The sequence below is a fragment of the Acomys russatus genome, chromosome 27, assembly GCF_903995435.1.
Source record: "Acomys russatus chromosome 27, mAcoRus1.1, whole genome shotgun sequence".
NCBI classification, from domain to species: Eukaryota; Metazoa; Chordata; class Mammalia; order Rodentia; family Muridae; genus Acomys; species Acomys russatus.
The window spans coordinates 15,907,232-15,932,309 of record NC_067163.1 but is presented as its reverse complement, the minus strand read 5'-3'; the positions used below and the strand labels follow the sequence as shown (position 1 = coordinate 15,932,309).

General features: G+C 46.3%; 1 protein-coding gene across 6 annotated transcripts in view; it reads left to right on the top strand.

The window, feature by feature from the left end:
* The window catches only part of Plekha2 (pleckstrin homology domain containing A2), a 54,906-nt gene extending 33,152 nt beyond the window's left edge, over positions 1-21,754 (top strand). For all 6 annotated transcript variants that reach the window (XM_051170022.1, XM_051170027.1, XM_051170023.1 and 3 more), the window contains exons 4-12: positions 845-893; positions 2,870-2,967; positions 5,328-5,468; positions 6,012-6,158; positions 7,040-7,108; positions 7,425-7,495; positions 12,013-12,076; positions 20,522-20,599; positions 21,170-21,754. In XM_051170022.1, coding sequence (XP_051025979.1) covers positions 845-893; positions 2,870-2,967; positions 5,328-5,468; positions 6,012-6,158; positions 7,040-7,108; positions 7,425-7,495; positions 12,013-12,076; positions 20,522-20,599; positions 21,170-21,526 — 1,074 coding nt within the window. In that variant the 3' untranslated portion in view covers positions 21,527-21,754. The remainder of the gene's footprint in view (positions 1-844; positions 894-2,869; positions 2,968-5,327; positions 5,469-6,011; positions 6,159-7,039; positions 7,109-7,424; positions 7,496-12,012; positions 12,077-20,521; positions 20,600-21,169) is intronic.
* The last annotated feature ends 3,324 nt before the right edge of the window (positions 21,755-25,078 follow it).

Sequence of the window (25,078 nt, the reverse complement as noted above, 5' to 3'; positions counted from 1 at the left end):
TCCGTTTCTACTTTGGCTGGAGTTTACATGCCCAAAGTGCCTTCCGTTGGAAGACTGTTTAGGGAAAGGGGCTGGTTCTTGACAGCATAGTAGAAACCTGGTGGAATGAAATGGGACTCTGCTGGATCTTGTGGCTCAGAGGGAATCTTTTCCAGGCCCAGTGACTTGTCAAGTGTTCCCGCAGAGGCAAAAATCAGCATAGGCATCAAGATACCAGTTACTTGGATGGTGGAGGTTCTATCATGGAAGGGAGGTGTAGTGAGCATCTAAGACACTGGTTCTCAACCTGTGGGCCATGACCCCTTTGGGAGTAAAAGGACCCTTTCAGAAGGCGTCACCTAAAACCATCCTGCCTATCAGATATTAAGATTCATAATGGAATAAACATTGAGATGTAACAAGAACAAATTAATAAAAAAAATTAAAAGATTCATAATGGTAGCAAAAATTACAGTTATGGAGTAGCAACAAAATAATTCTATGGTTTGGGGGTCACCAAAGCATGAGGATCCATATTAAGAGAGGTCACAACATTAGCCAGGCGTGGTGGCCCAGCCTGGTCTACAGAGCTAGTCCAGAACAGCCAAGGCTACACAAAGAAGCCCTGTCTTGAAAACCAAAAAATAAAAAGTTCCAACATTAGGAAGATTGAGAAGCGCTGGTCTAAGGAGTAGTGCTGATTAATACCAGTTTCTTAAGGGACCAAGGCAAGACTCTCAATTACTGGTCTTCAAGTGTACATATGTTTGATATGCTCTTTTTATAAACACAATAACTTCAAAGTAAACATTTTCAACACTGATAGAAACACGTTTCCTTCTCTTTTTGTCTTTATTTGGTACAGGTGAGCGTAGCTACCCCAAAGCAGAAACCCAAAACTCCATTCTGCTTCGGTAAGTCCTAAGCCACGGTGGGTTTTTCTTCACAGACTTGTGACAGCTTCTTTTCCATGGAAGACAGCCCTGTGATCCCACGTGAACTGTATCCCATGTGCGCGAGTGGCTCAGATAGCAGTGACACTCTGAGTACCAAGTGATACCACTGCAAAGATTATTAATAACTTGCGACCAGGCACACAGAGACCGGCAGTGTTTGAGCCAGGCTGGCTTCTGTTGGCTGTCTGCCTCCTGCCCTTCTTTCTTTTCCTCCTTCCTCCTCTTTTCTTCACCCCTCCCCCCCCCACCACCCCCCATGCCCAAGCCTGGCCTGGAATGTTGCCTGTGCTGCACGCAGACTCATATGTGCTGGGGTTACAGGCTGAGCTATCATTTGTGGCTGTCGTTCTGTTTTCTTGATGCCACAAGGTGGATAGAAAACGTCAAGTAGAAGTTTCTGGGAGCCTTCACTTTAGAGTTGAGCAGTGATGTGTTCAGGCAGTGAGGAGGCCCGAGGGAGGTGGGAATAGGTAGGAAAGAATGAAAAACGAGGGCTGGAGAGATGGCTCAGAGGTTAAGAGCACCGTCTTCTCTTCCAAAGGTCCTGAGTTCACTTCCCAGCAACCACGTGGTGGCTCACAACCATTTGTAAAGAGATCTGGTTCCTTCTTGTGGTAGGCAGGCATACATGCAGGCAGAATACTGTACAAATAATAAATAAATCTTTAAAAAAGGAAAAAGAATAATAACGAGGAAAGGAATATTGAGGGTCTCAAGGTTGCCAAATGAACGGCAGTTTGGGATGGGGTTGGTGGTGTGGCAAGCACAGCCAGCCCATCTTTGCCTCAAGCCCTTCTGTCAGTGGTCCAGCGAATTGTTAGCCCTCACTAGGAGCCAATGCTGAGGCATTTCTGTCTCCAGGGAGGCTCTGAACACGGGCTCCAGGGAGACAGAGCCACTTTCTGCTTCGTCACTGTGCATTCTCAACACATAAAATGGTTGCTGGCATGTAACAGGAACTCAGTAAGTGTCAATTCTATGGATGAGGCAGTGAATTCATTGTCTTCTCTGCAATGGCTTCTTGACTTCAAACTTACACCAGAGGGATAAAATGACCCCCTTCTCCCAACTTCAGACTGGCTCTCTCTTTTTTCTGTTTCTTCCAAATATTACTGACAAGTTCAGAAATCACTCTTAAATTTTGTGGTCAGCTCACCTAAAGATGTAGTGATGATGGTGGTGGTGGTGGTGGTGGTGGTGGTGGTGGTGGTGGTGGTGATGATAATTCAGAGGTAAGCTTTTGACTAAGGAAGTGCTCAGAAGGAAGAACAGGTTGAAAATGAGGCCAAAGTCACAGACCTGATCTTAAGCAAGCGTTGTTCAGTTTCCCAGGCATAGAGAAGACAAGATTGTGCTGGTCCAACAGGCATTAGGTTCCCAGCTAAACACACTGGCAAGCCTGGGCTTCAAGTGTCTCACGGGTGGCAGATGAGCAGCTCTGTGACTGCCAATAGCACATTGAGGCCACTGGTAATGTCAGTATGGTGAACTGATGAGAAAATCCCCACTTTTAAAGATGAGAGAAAGGGTGAATTGCTGTGGTCTGTCTCTTCTGAATATGCAAGTGACTTAACACCACGGGCAGTTTCTTGATCTTCTAAATGGCCTTCATGGGTCTTGTCACTTCACACGTCCTAACTTCATGGGTTCTTTCCTTTTTTTAAAAAAAAATATATAATTTATTTATTTTTATTTTATGTGCATTGGTGTTTTGTCTGCATGTACATCTATGAGAGTGTGTCAGATCTTGGAGTTACAGACAGTTGTAAGCTGCCATGTGGGTGCTGGGAAATTGAACCTCAGTCCTTTGGAAGAGCAGCAGCCAGTGCTCTTAACCGCTGAGTCATCTCTCCAGCCCCCACTTCATGGGTTCTTGTGATGTGTAAATTCTGACCCAGTTGCCTTCTCTCTCCTCTCGCGCGTTGCTTTTACAGTTATCAATGCCCTGTCTCAGAGATATTTTCTTCAAGCCAATGACCAGAAAGATCTGAAGGACTGGGTAGAAGCCTTGAACCAAGCCAGCAAGATCACTGTATGTATACTTTCTGTGGTGTGTCCCAGCTTTTGACCTCAATGGGGGAAGGCACAGAACCTAGAAGACAGCAGCAGTTCCTTGCCCCAGAGCCTGTGCAGACCTGGCTCTCTCTAGCGTCCTCTTGTCCACTGGTGGACAACTACGTGTTACTGTGAGCGTTTGAGTTTGAATCGATTTCAAGGGGAAGTTTATGGAATGTCCCCTTTGTGCTTCCTGGGAGGGCTCCTATCAGCCGTGTTCCGGGTAATTATGGGATGCTGATTCAGTGTTGTAGTGATGGAAAAAGGATTGCTGACAATGAGGAGAACAAGAGGGGGAAGCTTATGAGAAGGAACTTAGATCTATTTTTTTCCTAGCTTGGGGGATATTCTTCTTAGTTGAGTCTGGAAAAGTCCTCTGTATAAAAGCTTCGCTAACTTGGAAACTTGTTCATGGTTTGTGTGAAGTACTCTTCTTTTCCTGGACTTGGCTAATGAAGAATTTATTTCCTATTCCCTAGAAATCTTTCTTTTTTTTTTTTTTTTTAAATGAAACAGAAGAGTTAGAAGGGAGGAAAAATATATTAGCTTTCCAGCACTGTGACAACATGCCTGAAATAATCAAGTTATAAGAAGGGAGGGTTAATTACACATCATTGTTTTTTTTTGTTCTTTTAGTTCATGGGGGTTTATCCCTGCTGTTTTGGGCCTGTGGTGAGGTACAAGATCAAGGTGGGGCATGTGGCGTGGGAAACCTGCTCATCCCCCAGTGGTTGGGAAGAGAAGAATAAAGCAAGAAGCAGCCGGGTCAATATCCCTATAAAGCGCACACGCCCAGTGACCTAACTCTCCCCATCCCTGGAAAGTTCCACTGTTTCCCAATAGTGCCACAGGCTGGGGACCAAGCCTCTAACATGGAGAGCACTTAGTAACTATAGCAAAAAGTGCTTTATAGGAAAAAAAGAACCATGGTGTTCTTCCATGTGTGCATTCACTAAGAGAGGTGGAATCCGGTCTACTACAGTATAGGACAGTCAGAAATGCTGGTCTTTTCATGACTTTGAGCAAGCAAAAAATGCTCATCTCTGGGGCAAATTGTCCCTCCAGAAACTTCAGGTTTCCCATGCATGTTAGGAGATGAGGTCTATATATTTACCCAGCACCTGCGTTGCTGCACCCAAGCAGGGCAAAATTTAGCCATGTAAGTGTGCCAGCCACTGACTATTCTGGTAAACCTTGATAAACCTGCACATAGAGATGATGAGGTAAGGCTGGTGGAGGAAGGACCTTGCTGTGTGCTTTCTCTGTGAGGTAGTATGGCGGGCTACCTCAGACACCCACAGGAAATTAGTGAGGGTAGACTGAGGAGGTAGTGAGAGTTAGCATCCTAGGAGTGGAGGACACACTTTGGAGGTCTGTGTTTACCTTATGTATAAAATTGAGACAGTCATGCCTGAGCTAAGAGGACGCAGCGTGTAGCTGAATCTCTCCTTGCTACTGGGTTGGGCCATGACGTGGACCGCCTACATGTCAGGCCACCTGACAGAGAGGAGAAGGGTGGATTTCTGGATTTAGAGAGGCAGCGGCAGGGGACATATGTATCCATGTATATATGTATACACGTACATATTCTACCATGCCCTGCTCGTTTTTCTGGCTTCTAGATTTGCTGAGGATGTTTTGTTCAGTCTTAAGTACTTTGTTTTTTTGCTTTCTCACAAGGGTTAGCTCATCCTATAGGTGTGCAATTAGTTTGAAATGTGTGTGTTATGTCTGTGTTTGTTATTTGTATGTGTATGTGTGTTATGTATATGTATATTATGCATATGTGTGCATATATGTATGTGTGTGTTTGTGTGTGCACATATATGTGTATACGGATATGTAGGCATCTATGTGCATGTGTTGGTTATGTGTATGTGTTTGTTGTCTGGTGTTATGTGTTATGCATATGTGTGTATGCCTATATATGTGTCTGTGTATGTATATGTGTGTGTATATGTGTGTATGTGTGTGTATCTATCTATATGTGTATGTATGTATGTGCATGTGTGTGTCTATGCATGAATGTCTGTCTGTATCTGTGTTATGTATATGTATGCGTGTTTTTGTGTGTATGGGTGTGTATCTGTATATCTGTGTATGTGTGTGTATCTATATGTGTGTATGGATGTGTCTATGCATGTGTGTGTATGAGAGGGTTACTGGCTGAGTTCCTAATATTTAGGTATAGATATCCATGAAGGAGCTGGGAGGAGAAGAGAACATGTTTACCATACTTTAGTAAGTTAGCTTTTCTTTTCTCCCACATCCTGTCTGTGGTTCTGCTGTCCTCCTCAACTTTCCATTTCTTGCTGACCATATCCCTGTTCTTCCTAGGTACCCAAGGCTGGGTCCCTACCCTTGGCTACAGAAGTTCTCAAAAACTTAGCAGCTCCTCCCACCCTGGAGAAGAAGCCGCAGGTGGCCTACAAGACTGAGATCATTGGGGGAGTGGTGGTGCACACACCCATCAGCCAGGTGCTATTGCGTGGGCACTGGGGGCAGTAAAGACATGTCTACTGTGCCAGGAGGACCAGTAGCCCATAACAACGGGATTGGGGGTTGGGGAGCTAGTGAAGAGGGTGCCCAGGAAAATACAGTGCAGGGTGGATATGGTCAGTGGCAATGTAGAAGTTGAGGCCATGACATCATGACATCTTCAGGATGTGTGGCCTGTGTGTTTCTGCCTAAGACACAAGCAATGAACACTTCTTAGACTTAAAGGACCTGGGGGCAAGGTGGGCAGTGAGACCAGACACAAGTCTGCGGTCCCTCTTTCCACTTGGGTGCTTGTGCTTTCTTCTGTTCTGTGTCGTCGGTCTCCTCTTCTGGGTCTCTCTAGCCAGTTTCTTTGTGAAAGCACCCAGTGGAGCAGTGCTGGGATGGGAACAAAGTCAGTCCTTATTTCTTTGGCTGATGTTGTACCAACAAGGCTCGAGGTGTGGTGGAAGGCTGGGAGGAGCTGGGGCTGCACAGAGGAGTGACTGGGCTACTACTAACAGTGCCTCTGTTTCCTTGTAGAATGGTGGGGACGGGCAGGAGGGGGGTGAGCTGGGGTCTCATGCCTTCCTGCGAAGGTCTCAGAGCTACATCCCCTCATCGGGCTGCCGTCCCTCCACGGGGCCTCCCCTCATTAAGAGTGGCTACTGTGTGAAGCAAGGGAACGTGGTGAGTTGCGGCACAGGGGCTACTCTGGGGCTCTAAGGACCCCTTGGAGCCAGTGGGCGTGGGTGCAGCAGAGGAGGACAGGAGGAAGAGCTGTACCTCTTTATGCTAACTGCTACTGGGAACTAGCCAGTAGTCCTCCTCCTCCCCGAAAAGGAGCCCCTGATATGAAGAAGCCTCACAGCACTTGAACTGATAGGGACGATTTCCCTCCTCCCATTTCCCCTCTCCTAAGAAGATGAGCCGATGTAGTCAATGTAGTTTCCTTAGGGTTTCTACTGTTGCAGTAAACCACCAGGACCAAAAAAACAAGTCAGGGAGGAAAGGGTTTATTTGGCTTATATTTCCAGATCTCATTCCCTCACTGAAGGAAGCCAAGAACTCAAACAGGGCAGGAACCCTAGAGGCAGCAGCAGAGACCATGAAGGGGTGCTGTTTACTGGCTTGCTCCCCATGGCTTGCTCAGCTTGCTTTCTTAGAGAACCCAGGACCACCAGCTCATGGATGGCCCCACCCACAATGGGCTGGGCCCTTCCCCATCAACCACTACTTAAGAAAATGCCCTGCAGGCTTGCCTACAACCTCGTTCTATTGAAGGCATTTTCTCATCTGGCACAGTAGTAACTTCTGGTGGCAGCAGAGAGTGACAGCCAGGGGCTTCTCAGATGTGAGAGTTAGGTGCTTGGTCTCTGGGAAGATGGGGTTCAGATGAAGGCCAGGGCCCTTCACAGGCCCCACACTTCCCACTATTCCTGTTATTTGTCCCTGGTAAAGATAGGAAGCTGGCTTCCATTGTGCTGGGTCCCTGGGCATTTATTGTGACAGTGCCAGTCCTGGTGGTGGAGATCCATCCGTGATATTTGGCTCTTTATTTTGCATTTCAGCGGAAGAGTTGGAAACGGCGCTTCTTTGTCCTCGATGATTTTACCATCTGCTACTTCAAGTGCGAGCAGGTACGTAGTAGGTATGTGGTCCTCCTGAGAGGTCTCAGAAACGGAGAGCGTGCATGGGTGGAAGCCAGGCTCCCGCAGACTTCCAAGACACTCCCCCTTGTCTTGTCTCTTTCTGCTGCCGGCCTCCATGCAGTGAGCTGCTGTGGGAGCGAAGCCACAGGGCAGCTGCTGCATAGATTTTTCTTCACCTCCTAACGATGATTTTGAAACCGGGTTGTTTTTAGCCAATACTCAGAGAGGGGAGTTCGTGAACTGGTGTGGGTCACACTGGGCATGCGCATAGCCTCACTCGCCCATCTTCCGTTCTTCCCACCAGGATAGAGAGCCCCTACGCACTATACTGCTCAAGGATGTTCTCAAGACCCACGAGTGTCTGGTCAAGTCTGGGTAACTGCCTCTTCTTATTCATTTTAAGCAGAGCCTATGTTCATCTCCCTTTAAAACCCCATTTGTTACTCCTTCTGAGGCGCTGTTGAAGAGTCTTCACTATAGAGCACTGGTTCTCAACCTGTGGGTCAAGACCCCCTTGGGGGGGTCCTGCTGGCCCTTTCACAGGGGTGGCCTGAGACACAGCTATTTACATTCCAGTTGGTAACAGTAGCAAAATTACAGTTACAAAGTAGCAATCAAAATAGTCTTATGGTGGAGGTGGGTGGGTCACCACAACATAAGGAACTGTATTAGAGGGTCGCAGCATGAGGAAGGCTGAGGACCACTGACTTAGTGCATCCTAACTGATGGATGGTTGCGAACACACTGGACAAACTGCCCTCTTCCCTACTCTTCCTCCCAAGACAAGCCTATGTGGAAACTTCTGGTGGCAGGAGAGAGTAGGTGTCTCTCAGGCTGTACGGTCAGGTCCTTGGTCCCAGGGACAGTGGGGCTCAGATGGAGGCCTAGGCTTCACACTGGCTTCACACTGGCTTCACACTTGCTGTTGTCCGAACTTCCTAGGCCTTTCCTCCTCTGTTCTTGGTGTCCCACTAACACAGGCGGTGGGTGATTCACAGCATCCCTATGTTACGTTACTACCACTTGGCAGGAAGAACACGTTATGTTTAATTTGTTCCTCTTCCACTAGGAAAGATGCCTTCTGAGAGCATGGGATGATTCAGGACTTGACAAGCGAGTGTCCCATCCGCATCCCCAAAGGCAGCCGCTTGTGAGGGTGACCCTTAAGAGACTCCAGGCCTATCATTTTGGCCATGAGTCTGAAGTCTGTCCAGACCATGTATTTGCATCTCTCCTACCTGTAGGTCATAAAGGGATGGCGTTTTACTCTCCTGCAAAAGCATGACACAGCCCTACATAAACACATATGCTGTGTGACCCCAGGGAAGCAGGGGAAAATGCCATACTAAGTGTTTCAAATAGCAGTTGTAGGGTATAGAACACTGGGGTGCCCCCCCCCGGGGGGGATAATGTGTAATTCATGAAAGTACCTATAGATAGACATTGCCCCAAGTATGGCTCCAGAGGGCATGACTGGGTCATGAGAGATGCCCAATTGCTCCTGACCCTGGAGAGCCTGTGTAGATACGAGGCTACGTGGACACACTAGGGCAGCTTGGAGAGGTAGGGTAGGGTTCAGTCTGCATCTTGAAAACTGGCCCTACCTCTACCTCTGCATGAGTCACACTGAACTTGAGTCAGGGAGGTGAAGTCCACAGGGAAGGTTGTGGCTTTGTGGTCTCAGCTCTTGTTAGGTGGGGTACCCTCTCTGAGACGTTTGGGGGAATTCAGGACAGCTGCAAGTAATGGTTGCTGTTGACTTGGATGGAACTGAGAGCCTGGGCAGTGGGTTTCTTGATTTCACCTGCTCAGTGGACCGTGGGGGGCTTAACTGCATTTGCATGAATAATCTAGAAGGTTAAAACATTTCACCCTATGTTAGGGTTTCTATTGCTGCTTAAAAACACCATGACCAAAAAGCAAGTTGGGGAAGAAAGGGTCATCTGGCTTGTACTTTGCACGTCACTGTTCACCACTGAAGGGAGTCAGGGCAGGAACTCAGACCAGGAGTCTGGAAGTAGGAGCTCAGGCAGAGGCCATGGAGGGGTTCTGCTTACTGGGTTATTTATCTTGGCTTGCTCAGGCTATTTTCTTACACAACCTAGCACCACCAGCCCCTGGGTGGCAGCACCACAATGGGTTGGGCTCTTCCGCATCAATCACTAATTAATAAAACGCCTTATAGGCTTGCCTACAGTCCAGTCTTAAGGAGGCATTTTCTCAATTGAGGTTCCCTACTGTCAGATGACTTTAGCTTGTGTCAAGTTGACAGAAGACTATTCAGCACAAGCCGGAACAGAGCTGTCCCTACTTAGAAGCTCAGGAAGTAGGGAAGTAGGGATAATAGTTGGCGGGATGTATTTCAAGTGGTCTGTGTTGTTGGAGCTGCCTTGTATGGCTTTATGGACCAGCTCAGTAAGCATCTTTTTGTTTTCATTTCACACTCAAGGGCTGACATTTATAGTACATGTCCCAAAGACGTTTTCTCTCAATGGAGTTTGAGTCAGGTCTATGTACCCTATCTAGTCTTAAATGCATTCTTCTTCCATCTGGAGGGCACATCACTGGCCATGTCACTTCTGTGCTGTCATTTTAGAAGACATTTCTGCCTGGGTCCAGCCCTTCCTGGCCCAAGGCTCTCTCTCTGTTAGCACAGAATGCTGTCTTACCTGCCTCTGGTCTTACCTCCTCAGATGCTTTTCTTGGTAGCAATTAGGTCTTTACTCCTCATATGGTCCCCATAGCGACTGGATGCACACAGCAGGCCTTGAAGATAGAAAACGACTTCAGCCAATTCCAGTTTGCGTCAGCACCACTTCTTGCCTTCTGCTTTGCAGGAGTCAGGATTTCTCTTCCAAAACCCACACCCAGTTTGAAGCTTGTTCTTCTTTTCGAGACTATAACTTGGTTACAGCATTTCTCCCTTCCCCTCCCCCCCTCCAGTCCCTCCCATACTCCCCTTCCAGGATCGCCATCAAATTACTGGTCTCTCTGTGATCTTCCCCCTCCCCACGAAGCTTAGTGTTTTCTTGTTTGTTTGTTTGACGTTGAGCACACCATCACTAAGCTACACCCTAGCCCCAGGAACAGATCAGATTTTTTTTTTCCCAATGAAGGAAACTAGTTTTAAAATTTATTTTACCCAAGCATACAAAGGAATAGGTTTCATTATGCTGTTTTCAAACGTACTTGGTTTTTGTTGCTCCTCACCCCCCTGCTCTTTCCTCCCTTCCCCATCCTGGTCCCTTCACCCACAGCCATCCTTGCTCAGCTCCCCCTCTTACAGCCTCTCTGGTGCCCTTTTCTTAATGCTTTCTGTACATTATTTGCTTATTGACATATTGTTTGTATGTGTAAATGCATGCACACATGTGTGCATGTGAGGTCGGAGGACAACTTGTGGGCAGTGGTTCCCTCCTTCTGCCGTGTCAGACTTGGTGGTAGTTAGCACATTCCTTTGTCCACTTTACCAGCTCAACAGCCCTTTCTACTTTCATGACCTGTCACTTACTCTCACCTATCTATTGACATGTGTGGAAACATTGGAGCCTGGAATCCACGTGTGAGAGAAAGCACACGGTATTAGTCTTTCAGTCTCAGTTACTTTGCTTAATATAGAAGTTTCCAGTTCTGTCTATTTTTTTCTGTGAATTCCATGATTTTTTAAAAAAATTATTTCTATTTATTATTGTAGTTACTTATTTATTTTTGGTTTTTGGAGACAGGGCTTCTTTGCAGCCTTGGCTGTCTTGAAACTCATTCTATAGACCAGGCTGGCTTTGAACTCAGTGATCTGCCTGCCTCTGCCTTCCGAGTGCTGGGATTAAAGGACACCACCGTCTGGCGTTTTTTATTATTTATATATATGCAGACTGTCTGTGTGATGTGTTCTGCATATGTGCAGGCACCTACCTGCGGAGGCCAGAGGAGCATGTCAGAGCCCCTGGGACTGGAGTTACAGGAGGTTGTGGACCACTTGCTATGGGTGCTGGGAACTGAATTCAGGTTCTCTGGGAGAGCAGGAAGTACTCTTATGCCGAGTTATCTATCCAGCCCCTTTATTTTTCTTTACACTAAACAAATCCCTGTTGTGTCTATATATCATTCATCTGCTGATGGACGTCAAGGTGGATGTCCTTGCAATTGTGAGAAGAGCAGTAATCACCAGGAATGTGCAGGCGTCCCCATGGTAGGATGTAGACTCCTTGAGGAATATGTCAGGAGTAGTATAGTTGGGCCATATGGTAGTTTTATTTGTATTTTCTTGAGGAAACTTCAGACTGATTTCCATAGTGACTGCTCCAGTTTACACCCCTCCCATTAGGGAGTGAGGGCTCCTCTTTCCCCCCTCATCTTTGCTAGCATTTGTTATCTTTTTGCTGTGTGTCATTCTGACTGGGGTGAGATGAAAACCTCAAAAATAATTTGAATTTGTGTTTCTCCGAAGGCTAAGGATGTTGAGCGGTTTCCCGGGATGCAAATCTTAAAATCGGCTACTCTTAATTTCTGTTTCTCCTCTTAGCTCCTTGTCCCCTGGGCCAGCGCGGGGTGGGGGTGGGTGGGGGGGGGGGGGGGGGGGGTAGGGCGAGGCCAAGAGCAGGAACTCAGAGCTGTGGGTGGGGCTGCTGCCTGTGGGGAGGAGCAATATAGAAGTGGCATTAACTCCCTTAGAGGAGGCATTGTCTGGACTCAACAGGTTCTGGTCCTTGGACAGACACAGCATTTACAGTCTCCCAGCCTGGGCTTCTTTATCTACAGGGTGGAGAAAGTCTTGAGTTGCATTAGTAGGTGATTGGCAAAACCGTAGGAAATAATGGGGGGAGGGGAAGCACCCACAATGCCTAGTATAATCCTGTCTCTCTCTTTCTCTCTCTCTCTCTCTCTCTGCCTAGTGATCTGTTAATGAGGGACAACCTGTTTGAGATCATAACTGCCTCCAGGACATTCTACGTACAGGTAAATGCTCACCTCAAGACCAGGGTTCCATCTCTGTGAACGTGGGTGGATGCCCCCCAGCCCCACCCCCATCCCTTGCTTTTCTCTTCTCTTTTGCTTCTCTCTCAGTGGCCAATTTAGTCCCTTAGTCAGTCAGCATCCCCTTCCCTTCTAAGGGAGAATGCTAGCCAGAAGTTTCCCTACTCTAGAATGCCTACCAGCAGGTCAATCAACCGTGCCTCTGTAGCAGCTGCAGTCGGCTGCAGGGCTCCAGCTAAGCAGAAAAAAAGGAGAACTGCTTGGCGGTTTCGCTTCTGCTCTGGAGGGTATTTATAAGTCCTGCCTATGTATGGACATTACTGTGTGCAGAAAGACAGAAGCACAGAGGGCCCTGTGCGGGCACAGGTGCACAGGCAGCTGCACAGAGAAAGCCATTGTTTTTGGGCTCTGTCAGTTCACTTACCAGGAGCTCCCCAGCCCCCAGATCTGGAGCACTCCCAATCCCTATGAAGTCACAGCAGCTAGCTAGGCGGATTTCCAAGCAGGGAGAAGAAATCCAGGGCCAAGTCCTCAGCCTGGGCTGCTCAGGAGCACACAGAATGATTATGCTGAGCGGGGCTGATGTGGGATTCTGAGCATTAAAATGCGCCGTCTTCCCAAGCAGAGTTTTGGAGGCATCCCACTGCCTTCTCTTTTCCCCACCAAATCCCTCCCACAAAATCATGAGGCCTCTCTCCCCCCCTTTTTTTTTGAGCAGTAGGTCTTGTGTCTTTGTTGCTTTTCGCTTTACGCCTGCAGCCGTGTCGGTGGGCTTGGGCCGTATTCACCAGGATGAGCACACTGTCCAGGAAGAGATGTCAGAGGGGAGGCTGCAGAGCAGACTGGAACATGGAGAGCACCATCTTGCTTTTAAATCTAGTTTCCTCCAGTGCCCCTGCCATTTAGATGCAAGGCCTAATCTGTACTTGAACCCAAGCGTCTGGTTCTTGAAGTCGGTATTTGTGGAGTATGGTCAAGGGGTCTAGGCATGGTCTGGTCTGAGGTTGGGGTCATGGAGTTAAACAGAGCTAATCTTGAGGCTAAGTAATCAGGCAGCTGAAACCACATGTTTGGCACATGGGGTACAGTGAGGTCTGCTGGATGGTGTAGTTGCCCTGTGTAATACTGCAATGGTGGAGAAATGGCTTAGATCTTCACAAAGACTAGCCCTCAGCACATGCAAGGTGAACTAACTCCAAGGAGATCAGAAAATCCCCTCATGAGTGGCGGGAGGGGAAGAATCCATATGCACCCAGACCTGATGAGGGAATTGAAGAAACAAAACCAGGGGGCTGGAGAGATGGCTCTGTAGTTAAGAGCACTGACTGCTCTTCCACAGGTCCTGAGTTCAATTCCCGGCAAGCACATGGTGGCTCACAATCATCTATAATGAGATCTAATGCTCTCTTCGGCAGGTGTACATGCAGGCGGAGCACTGCCTAAATAATAATGATGATGATGATGATGATAATAATAATAATTTAAAAGAAAGAAAAAACAAAACCAAAGCAACTCCCCAGGAAAACTGTGACTACTGGAGCCACCATTAGAATGGGAACTGTCTGTTGTGGTCCTAAGGGGAGAAAAGAAGCAGAAAGGGGTGACTAAAGGACTCATGGGGTGAGGGGCCAAGCAAGAGAACAGTCCATGACAAAAGCCTGGGGAAGGAGAATAGAGAGCTACAAGGGAGGCTGCGCAGATGTGGGTGGAGTCCAGGTAAGACGAGAGCAATAAGAAACAATATAAAGCAATAATAAAAAAAACAAAAATAAGCAATAATAACAGCTTTTTTATTACTCAGAGCCTCGTTTTCCCTATGTGTAAAGTGGAGATGAAAAAACTCAAGCCTGGCCCTTCTAACAGCCTTGAAGGCTGCTTGATCCCAGGGATCAAATGTTCAAACACATGAGCCTATGGGGGACATTTCGCATTCAAACCATGACACAGGGGTTAGCACTGCATCTGTGGAACGTCCAAGGGTACACCTTGTGCTGAGCTTTGCCTAGATGATGTCCGGCATGTTAATGACTGATGCTCAGAGGGTAGTGATGTGGGAGGCAGGAGTCTCAACCGAAAATGTTCAGAAGACCTTGCATCATCTAACGGGGACCGGCATTTCCCGGAGTCCCAACCATTTCTCTACTCCTTCCCTTCTGCTCCTTAAAGTTCCAAGAATGAAGGACAGTGAGGACATTAAATGGGTGAAGGTCGAATCCATGTGCAGCACATGGATCAAAGAGAACAGCGCGTTGGAGAAGTATGGGTGAGAAGCCAGCGAACACATTTGTTGATTCTCTTAGAAGCTACAACTATACACTTATGACCAGTTAACAAAACATCTTATGAAAGTAACTATTCTAATAAAAATAGCAAGAATAGTGTTGTTTTCTATTTCTGTGGAGCTCTTTAATGGCTGGTTCATAGACGACAACAGAAATTTCATTCTGGTTTCAGCATGCTGTCTGTGTCCATGCATTACTTTGAGGAATTTGAAAATCTGGCCTTATGCAAAGAAGTATTTGGACAAAATGATTTTTGACTTGTTTTTTTTTTTTTTTTTTTTCTGGTTTTTGTTTTTTTTTTTTGATTTTTTTTTTTTTTTTTTTTTTTTTTTTTTTCTGAGACAGGGTTTCTCTGTGTAACAGCCCTGGCTGTCCTGGAACTTGATCAGTAGACCAGACTGGCCTTGAACTCACAGAGATCTGCCTGCCTTTGCCTCCCAAGTGCTGGGATTAAAGGTGCACACCACTGCACCCAGCTTGAAAGAATTGTTTTAATATGTCTTTTCAGATAATTTCAGTTATTTCTTTTTTGTTTCTTACCAGAACTTGAAGAATACTGATTTCTTAATATTTAGGTGCAGTGTAGAATCTGGAGCCTTATCCATACGTATGCGTGGCTAAGATCCACTGACCACCATTTCAGCAGATACTTTTTACGTAAACTTTATACTCATCGTTTGGAAAATACACTCTCACCAAGCTGTGCAGATCCATGAGATGTTGGAATATGTTATTATGTGACTTTGTTTTTTCCAAGACAGGGTTTCTCTGTGTAGTCTTAGCTATCCTGGACTCACTTTGTAGACCAGGCTGGCCTTGAACTCACAGAGATCCACCTGCCTCTGCATCCCGGGTGCTGGGATTAAAGGCGTGCGCCACCACACCCGGCTTATCATATGTAACATTTTAAAAGTCACATTTATTCATATCATCAGCAAAGTCTTTGAGTATGGAAGGATGTTGAGCTCATGAACAGGGGTGAGTTTTTCTAGAACTCTGTTTTGCTTAAAGAGCTCAATATTGATTGTTAGCAAAAAGAAATGTTGTTGATACCACTGACTCATTTTTTATATGAAGTCTGCAAAATACCTGCATCTAAACAAGTTACACTCACAGTTTCTATGTCAGTCATTTTTTTTCTTTTAAGAAAATAATCACGGGCTGTAGAGATGGCTCAGAGGTCAAGGGCACTGGCTGCTCTTCCAGAGGTGCTGAGTTCAATTCCCAGCAACCACATGGTGGCTCACAACCATCTATAATGTGATCTGGTGCCCTCTTCTGGTGTGCAGGTATACATGAAGTCAGAGCACTGTATACATAATAAATAAATAACCTTTAAAAAAAATAAAGAAAAATAACCACATCACATGGGGAAGGTGGTAGAACTTCGATCCTCACGCAGTTTGTTCTGCAGGGCCAGAGGTTTGATCCACTGTGCTCAAGTGACTTTCTGACCTGCTCCCTTGGTCCTGTGTAGTAGGTCTGCATGAGCCTTCTGTCCATCCTTGGGATTTAGGAGTGTAAAGCCAGAAAGCAGGGTGGGGCAGAGAAAAGAGCTCTGTGGGCAGAGAAGGGGCGTGGCTGGACTAGATGCTTTGGCTTAGGTTCCACCTGCACTCTGTGGTCTCTCACGCTGTAGCACTCTTCACAATGCAGGAAAAGCAGCTGTTGCTGTCAGGGGCACTGGTGACCAGTAGCTAGCTGGCAGTATATTACTTAATTCCTCATAATTGGTGCCTCATCTCCCATCTCCCCATGAGGAGATAGAAGCTTCAAAGGTAGATGATCCATTCAGGACCATGAGCCCAATAGTTACGGAACCAATTGAGAGGAACTTGGTACTCAAGCAAAACTTACTTGTGTTCAGAATGGCCAGGCCCGGAACCTAAACCGTAGAGCCGTAGATCTCAATCTCCCTAATGCTGCAACCCTTTAATACAGTTCCTCATGTTGTGGTGACCCCCAACCATAAAGCTGTTCTGTTGCTACTTCATAACTGTAATTTTGCTAATGTTATGAGTCACAATGTAAACATCTGATATGTAGGAGATCTGAGATGTGATCCCCCCCAAAGTGGTGGCGACCCACAGGTTAAAAACTGCTGTGTAAAGCTTGGTGTGGTGGTGCATGTCTGTACTCCCAGCACTCAGGGAGGCAGAGTCAGGTGGATCACTGTGAGTTTGAGGCCAGCCCTGGTCTACAAAGTGAGTCCAGGACAGCCAGGGCTACACAGGAAAACCCTGTCTGGAAAAAGCAAAATAAAAAATAAAAACAAACAAACAAAAAAGCTGCTGTGGTAAGGATACAATGTAAAGGATACAGTGTACTAGATATAGCCACAACCAGAAAAATCCGCCTTTGACCAACTTATGGAGACTAGGTATGTTGGACGATGATGGATCATGGTGACCAGATCCAGGTAGCAATCAGGCATCAAGTGGGTGGAAATGGTGCTGAAGTGGCCGTGTTGGCAGGTAGATACATCTAAGTTCTGAGCAAGGGTTCAAGATGAGATTTTAGAGCTAGGATATAGCTCATTGGCTTAGCACTTGCCTGGAATGTGGAAAGTCCTGGTGTCAACCTCCAGCACTCCCCAAACAGAATTCAACCTTTGACCCTTAGGATACAGAGCAGGGGTCTCCAGCATGTTCGGCCTGGGGTATTGACAGTTTATCAACAGGAGGGCTTGTGGCTAGATTTGAGAACTCTGATGAAATGACCTTCAGATCACTTGTCAGGACTGGGTTGCTGGGCCAGGATGACAGTGTAGAGAACAGCGACACGGGAGTTGCAGTGTGCTGAGCCAGAACTCTTGCATAGTTACTTCATAACTCAGACTCTAAGGTGAAGGGTACCACCTAGAGCAGGGGTTCTCAACTTGTGGGCCGTGATCCCTTTGGTCGTCAAGTGACCCTTTCACAGGGGTCACCTAAGACCATTGGAAATATCAGGTGTTTATATTACAGTTCATAGCAATAGCAACATTACAGTTACGAAGTAACAAGGAAAATGATTTTTTTGGTTGGGGTTCACCACAGTATGAAGAAGTGCATTAAAGGCTTGCAGCAACAGGAGGGTTCAGAACCAAGGCCCTGGAACTAGGTAATGCATAATTTATACAACCATCCACAGTGGGGCTGTACCTAAAGATGGAATTGGCTCACTGGGAAAGGAAGAAGTTGGGAATCAAAGAAAGAAGAGGCTTCTGGAGACTGGATGTCTTTCGTTGATGTCCGCCATGACTCACTGCATGTGTGTGTGTGTGTGTGTGTGTGTGTGTGTGTGTGTGGCGTCGGACTCATAACTGATGCTCAGAAAGACGCTCACTGGACTGCAGTAAAGCCACAGGTTGAACGGATTCATTTCAAAACTTCTTCCCTCTCTTCTTATAAACCGCCATCAAGGACAGAGAGCAGAATGCACACAAGAGCAAGGCAGGAAGCGAGGAAGGCGCATGCAGCATTTCCTTTTCTAGCCGCTCAGGGGTGGGCACTTCTTGGTTTCCCAGGAAGCTGCCTGGGCTGGGTGGACCTTAGCTCTGAAATATTTCTTTCTTATATGGAATCAACTGCAATGCTTGCTTTCCTATTTGAAGAATATTTTAAAATGGCTGTATATGTGTGTTGCATGTGTTCATGTGTACGCGGAGCATGTGCTTGTGCTGTGTATGCAGAGGCCACAAAGGAGGATGTCAATGTCTTTTCTTTTTCTATTGGATATTGATGTCTTTCTCTTAAGATAATTTTGTTGGTATGTATGGGTGTTTTGCCTGCATGTATGCCTGTGTACCACGTGCATGCCCGGTACCCATGGAGACTAGATGAGGGTGTTGGGTCAAGTAGAACTGGAGCGACAGACAGCGTGAGCCACCATGTGGGTGCTGAGAGGTGCACGTAGATGCTCAGGTTGCATACGGATGCTGAAGAATCAAACTCAGGTCCTCTTGCTTGGACGGCAGCACTCTCTCTTGCCCACTGAGCTCTCTCTAGCACACCTACCCCCCCTCCCCCATAAAAAGAACTTTGAGATGAAAATGTAAAACAATGGTTAAAACTACTGAAGTTATGTCGGGCATGGTGGTGCACACCTTTCATCCCAGTACTCAGGAGGCAGAGGCAGAGGCAGGCGGATCTCTGAGTTTGAGGCCTACAAAGTGAGTCCAGGACAACCAAGGCTACATAGAGAAACCCTGTCTTGAAAAACCAAAAGACCAACCAAACAACCAAATAAGTAAACAAACAAAAAACTACTGAAGTTACTTTATAAAACATGGTATCAATTGCAATATCTACTTTTTTTTGGGTAAAATCAAAATAACCACCAAATAATGTTATCCTGTTTGATTCTTTTTAAATTTTGACTCGCTTCTGGCTCTAGAACCCAGAGTGCTGCAGATGCTAGGCAAGCCCTCTGTCACTGAGTCCAGCCAAGCCTGTGATTCTTTGGGATGAATTTATATGTCATTTGGAGAAAAGTGTCTCAGGATGAGGGCATTGAATAAATCCATAACAGGGAAATGTATTATGTTTGGAGACAGTCTTCCTACTGTAGCCCTGGCTAGCCTAGAAATCCCTATACAGATGAGGCTAGTCTAGAATCCACCTGTCTTTGCCTCCTGAGTGCTGAGAGATTAAAGGCGTGTGTCGCCATGCTGGTAGAATTTCAGGGTTATTTGCTTCTCTCTCACCGTAGAATAGTAAAAATAGCAATCAGTGCTAAAACATGGAGGACCCCGGGGACTGGCTGCATTTCTCCACTAAATATGTTACCCTGTTGGATCCTTTAAAATTTTTTGGCTCACTACTGGTTCTAGAGGTAGTTCTGCCACTTGCCTGGCACATGCAAGCAGCAGACCCTTACAACTTATTTAGTTCTCCTTTAGATCTGTCTACAGAACATGCTGTCTCTGATCCTGATCTCAGGAAAAGTTTGGATACCTAATCCTGGCTACCCTCTGGACCAGGGATCTATTTGTCTTCTTTGTCTTGGAAAGCTACTAGATTGCCAAATAACCAGAAAGAATCAAAGGAGAGCAAGCATAACTAAGTCAGCAGGTGTGAGAGGTGTGTTCCATGGGCCCTCGTCCTTCTTTTTGACCCTGTGCCTTTGTTGATATGTGCCACACACAGATAACCGAGGGGCTTTGTTTTCGGGGTGATAGGAAGGGACAGTAATGCAACCTTGAGTGAACACAAGGGAAACAAAACCCCAATGAAAGCCAAAGGGATCCTGTTTTATCCTGGTAGAATTCAAAGAGGAGTGATTTTTGGGGGCGTGGAAAAGCAAGGGGAGGAGATGGAGCCCTTAGGGGCTGGGTGTTTGTCGCACAGTTGCACAGCACACAGAGCTCCGTGTCTGGGTGGACAGTTAGGAGAAGGTGCTAGGGCAGAGCAGCTTAGTGTTGCTTTCCTTTGTAACTCTCTGGGTTCACTTGCACTCTTCCTTCCAACCGCTGGGAGGCAGGGCTCTGCCTGCAGGAGCCAGGCCACCTCTGTCTCCTCCCTCTGTGGAGAGACTGCTGCCCCCTTCTGGCGTTAAGAGGTTATTTCCAGGAGAAATGCTTCACTCAGTTCTGCTATGGCGTTCCTCAACTAAGTTCTCACTCCAAGGCTAGGGTGAATTTTCAGACCCAAGAGCTTGTGTTTTGAGGAAGGTGCTGTGTATGTGGCCATGCACACCTTGGAGGGTCTGCAGAGGGAGTTTGCTTTAGTGGAATTTAAAGCAGGGGTCTCCTGTTCAGATAATTATGGGGTGGAGGTGGGGGACAAAAAGACCAGCCTCAAACCTGGGGCTGTGGCTTTCTGGGCTTCATTTTCCTTTGGTGTTACAACTAGGAGTCTGAAGTGGCTCTGGTGTTTTGCAGATGCAGTGATGAGTTTAGTCAGAAGATGGGAAATTGGGCTGTCCTCCTACCCGACACTCCTCTCCCTCTTCAGGGCAGCTTAATGTTGAACGGTTTTAGTTATTGGGAGTCAGGAGAGAGCTTGCAGGGAGAAGATGTCCTCAGAAGTCTGCAAGCCACTGGGCTACACTGTTTCCAAGATCCTTCTGAACTCTGATGTGGTTTTGTGAACTTAAGCCCGGGACGTGGAAACCGAAGTCACATGCCAAAAAATGTGTGTAAAGTGTTGTGGATGTTTTGCAGGCGGACAGCCCTGAAGACATGCACAGCTGGATCCAGGAGATTGGAGCAGCTGTCCAGGCCCTCAAGTGCCACCCTAGAGTATGTCACTTCCTTCCTGTGCCACAGTGTTAGCTTAAAGATAAATTATCTTTGAATGGCCATGTTTTATTTGGTTATGTAGGCAGGCAGCCCGGCCTCGAATGCAGCTGAGCCGTAGACTGGCTCACTTGTTTTTCTCTTTCTGCTAGCTTGGGTACATTTCCCCAACTCTTTTTGGTTTGACATGAAGTTGGCCTGAACAGAGACATGAAGTTTCTGATGTGTCCTGCAAGTCCAATGTCAAGCAGATCTGCAAACATGGAGTGAATTCTGCTTAGTATCTTTTTTTTTTTTTTAAATGATGTATGTATTATTTTTGAAATAGGGGTCTTGCTGCGTGGTCCAGACTATCCTTAAGCATCATAGTCATAGCCCAAGCCATCCTCCTGGCTTAGCATCGTGGGAAGCCGGGACTGCATCTGTCCCTGACTTGCACGCACTTACTTGAGTTTTGTAGCCAAGTGTCCCTGTGACTTGGTGATCCTGGGTGGATGCTTTTCTTGAGACTTTGGGATAAACATTGTAAGGAAAAGAGCTTACTTTCTCTTTTTCTTCCCTTTCCATTTTTAGGAACCATCCTTTTCTAGATCCATTTCTTTGACTCGGCCCGGAAGTTCTAGTCTCGGAAGCGGGCCTAACTCCATCTTGTCAAGGAGACGGCCACAAGTGGAAGAGAAAAGAGCCCTCTGTAAAGCCCCCTCCGTGGTCTCCTCCTGGCAACCCTGGACACCTGTCCCCCAGGCTGGGGAAAAGCTACTGTCAGCTGAGAATGCTCCGGAGGACTCTTTATTCATGCCTGGGGAGAGCAACGCTACAGGTGTGCTGGCAAGCTCTCGAGTCAGGCACAGGTCGGAGCCCCAGCACCCCAAGGAGAAGCCATTTGTGTTCAACCTTGATGACGAAAACATACGGACCTCTGATGTGTGACATGCAGTGCCATGGTGTGCAGGAGAGACAGGGCTGTGACTCATTTTCTCTGCCATGGTGGAGGACAGAGGCTAACGGCACTCAGTGGAGGGGCCTGTTCAGCCGGCTTGGCTTTCATTATTATTGGCACAATGTATTTAATTGGGAAAAGTTACTAGGTTAGACCCACAGGCAGACTCCATTACTTCTTGAATGACACCTCTCCCCTTTCTCTAGATTTCCTAATGAGGGGTTATTTTATTTTATTTTATTTGTTTTTTTTTTGTTTTTTTTTTTTTTTTTTTTGAGGGGTTAGTTTAAATACTTCCTGTCTGGAGGAGGTTAAAGTCTAGTTTCACCCCTAAACTAAGTTTCTTTTTTCCTTGTAATTTCTTTTCTTTTCTTGGTTTTGTTTCCAGTCTAGATACAGGATCTCAGGACAAGAGATCTACCCCTGTTTATTGGCTGAGATCTGGGGGTCATCAGGTGTGGGAGACTCAGGCCACATCTTGACTGGGATCCATCTGAGGGGTGTCATAGGAATCTGGGGAGTAAAGAATGTCTACCCAGGCAGGTCCTTCAGGACACTTCCCAGGGGAGCAGGGGGGACTTCTTGTGACTCATGGGGGGGGGGGGCTAATTAAACTGCCATAGCCACTTGTGGGAATTACACTGTCCTCTTGACACTCTGTGACCCCGAATTCTGCAGACTTGGGTGACAGAGCCACCAGTCTGTTTCCTGTGTCAGGCCCCAAGGAAGGGGTTATCAGTGTTAAGTGCGATGAGACCAGAGCAGACACTTCTCTTGAAACCATGTTGAATGTGTGTGTAGCGTGGTTTCTGGGTGGTAGTGGTGGCAGTGGCAGTGGCGGTGGGGTGTGTGTGTGTATGTGTGTGTGTGTGTGTGTGTGTGTGTGTGTGTGTGTTAGAGCCACCTCTATCTCAGAGGCTTACATTTATGTAAACGAGGTACTGAGGAGATGGATGACTGTTTATTCAGCAAGCATCTTTGGTCCATGTTTTCTAGGCAGGAGGATGGTTCTTCTTTGACACAGAGAATCGTGACTCCTTCTCACAGCTCTTTTAGAAGGGGTCGACTTTTGTCTGATGTTAAGTGCTTGTGTACCGTGCACCCTGCTGACCAACTTGCTTTTCATACTTTAAGCCGCCTGTTGAATGAAGCCACAGCACACACTGTGGGTGGAACCCAGCATCTGATAAGGTCCTATGTACTCCCAGTGGAGAGACACAAAGATGACTATATTTTTGATGGCTTAGAGACTGGGAGTAAAGAAATTGAATCAGAGGATGAATTGCTGGCTAGGGATTTCCTAGGTTCTAGAAGTGTTTTAGAAGATTAGATTCCCACCCAAAATTTAGGGTGTGGCTTTTCCCGCTGGGCAAGAAACCATTTCCAGTGCTTTTGTGGGTATTTGTTTATCAACCTTAAGTGAACTGTGTTACCAGAAAATTATGGCTATTTCCTACAGGGAGGGAAGACTTGGCTCATTCCTCTCTTTTATCAGCTGGATAAATTAACTATATTTTTAATTAGAAGCTTGTAGCGCTAAGAAGAGACTAGGAGGCACTCTTATTTAAGCCAGTTACTACCCTTGGTGTCCATAGTTAATGCACAAGCAGAAACAGGCATAAAGGTCCATAGTGTGAGAGGCGGTGTGCTCTTTTTACTGTGACTGTCACCCTGAGTCTGGTGCCACACTGAAGACTGAGCTCAGTGGGAGGGGGCTGTCCCCCACCCTAAGTTTGACCTTGTGTTCCTGATTTAAAAAACCAAAACCACTGGGTCTCTTTCTCTTTTTCTGTTCACAATCTTGTCCCTCCCCACCACAACCCCATTTTCAAAAAAAAAAAAAAAAAAAAGAACTTTTGTGTATTTTGGTTTTTATGGTTTGGGGAATTATTTATTTATGAGTGATCAAGGTTACAACCTACTTCAAAGCCCAGTGCCCCTTTGTCTCTGGTTTCAACTTAAAATCTTTCTCTAGAAAGTTCTTTGGCTGTTCAACATTGAAATGCTCAGATGTGAGATGAGGAACTAATGAAAATAAGCGAGGAACTCCTGAAAGCCTTTAGACATGCCCTGACTCACGGAAATGATGTCATCCTCTGGCATTTAAATTGCGAAACCTGTCTGTCCCTCCCCAAGAACGGTTTGTTAGGTTATTACTGCTACAGCCACTGGTCGTTACTGAAAGTTGATAGGTTTCCGTATGTATCTTCAGATGGTGTGGATTAGACACGATTGAGTTTATATTATGTAAACTTACAACACTGTTGGTATAGTTTTGGTGTTCAGAAAATACAGTTGTCTCTGTGAAGCCCCAAAACATTCAAATTCTCCATTTTTATTTCAGAAGTTCTTTTTTTTGTTGTTCAGATTTCTCACCAGTTTTATAATAGTCCCTCCCTGCTCCCATTTTAATTCATTTGTTTTTGCTGGAGTCTTTCTACGTAATCCATGCTAGCTTTGAACTGGTAAATCCTCCTTCCTCGGCCTCCCTAGTGCTTGAATTACAAGCATATGGCACCTCTCAAGCATATCACAGTATTTTAATGGGAGCCAAAGATGGTGCATAAACCTTTAGCTTTCAATGTATAAAACAGAACCCTGTTGGGGGGTGGGGATAGGGTGTGATGCAGGGTGAATTTGTGATTAGACAGAATGTGGGTACATCAGAAAGGATTTCTGGATTATAAAAGGCACTGCATTGTCTCTGTGCAATAAAAGCAGTCTCTGGGGTCTGGTCCTTCCATACAGCTTCCGAGGCTTTGCTCTCTGGAGCTGAAGGACTCACCACCCATTGTTCTTGAAAGGTTTCGTGGACGTGCTTACCCAAGGTCAGGTGATAACTGGCAAAAATAGAGTGCCTTTTACATTCTGTGAGCCGTAATGAGGCTATGGAAGACCATAGCCTTGTGAGGGACCTTGTCTCAAAGCACTGGAGTGTCACCTCTACTTCTGAGTAGAATGCTGAGCCTCTGGGGAAAGATTTAAGGTCCAGCATCCTACTTTACTGGAGGCAAACTGGTTTTTTTTGTTGTGTTTCCCCCTTTAAAACTAAATGACTAAAATGACCATCTGAATACGTAACAGAGGTAGTTGAGTGGTGGATTTGATGTTTGTTTTCAATGTCAACCAAATAAACAGCCATTTGGTTGCAAAATGGCAGCATTTTGAAAATTAAGCTTTCCATGTCACCTCTTTAATTCTGATTTTTTTTCCCCTCTAAAATCTGTTTTCCTCAGTCCTCCATTCTCGCTGCGTGTTATTGCCTGCTGGAGTCAATTACAGTCACTCATACTAGGTAGGCTTTGAATAAAAGTGAATATTTGGCAAAAACACACAGCGTGACCCCTTGGACCTCTGTTTATGGAGGTGTGGCATGCCCCGTTTGAGCCAGTGTTTGAGCTGTGAAACACCTCCCGCAAGCACTGAGCTTAGAGCATGGAAACTCCAGCTTCTTACGATGTATGATCTCCTAATTGGTATGTAGCAAGACGTAATTTTCTAAAACTGTTTAGTTGCTTGTTTTGTAATAAAATCATGTGAAA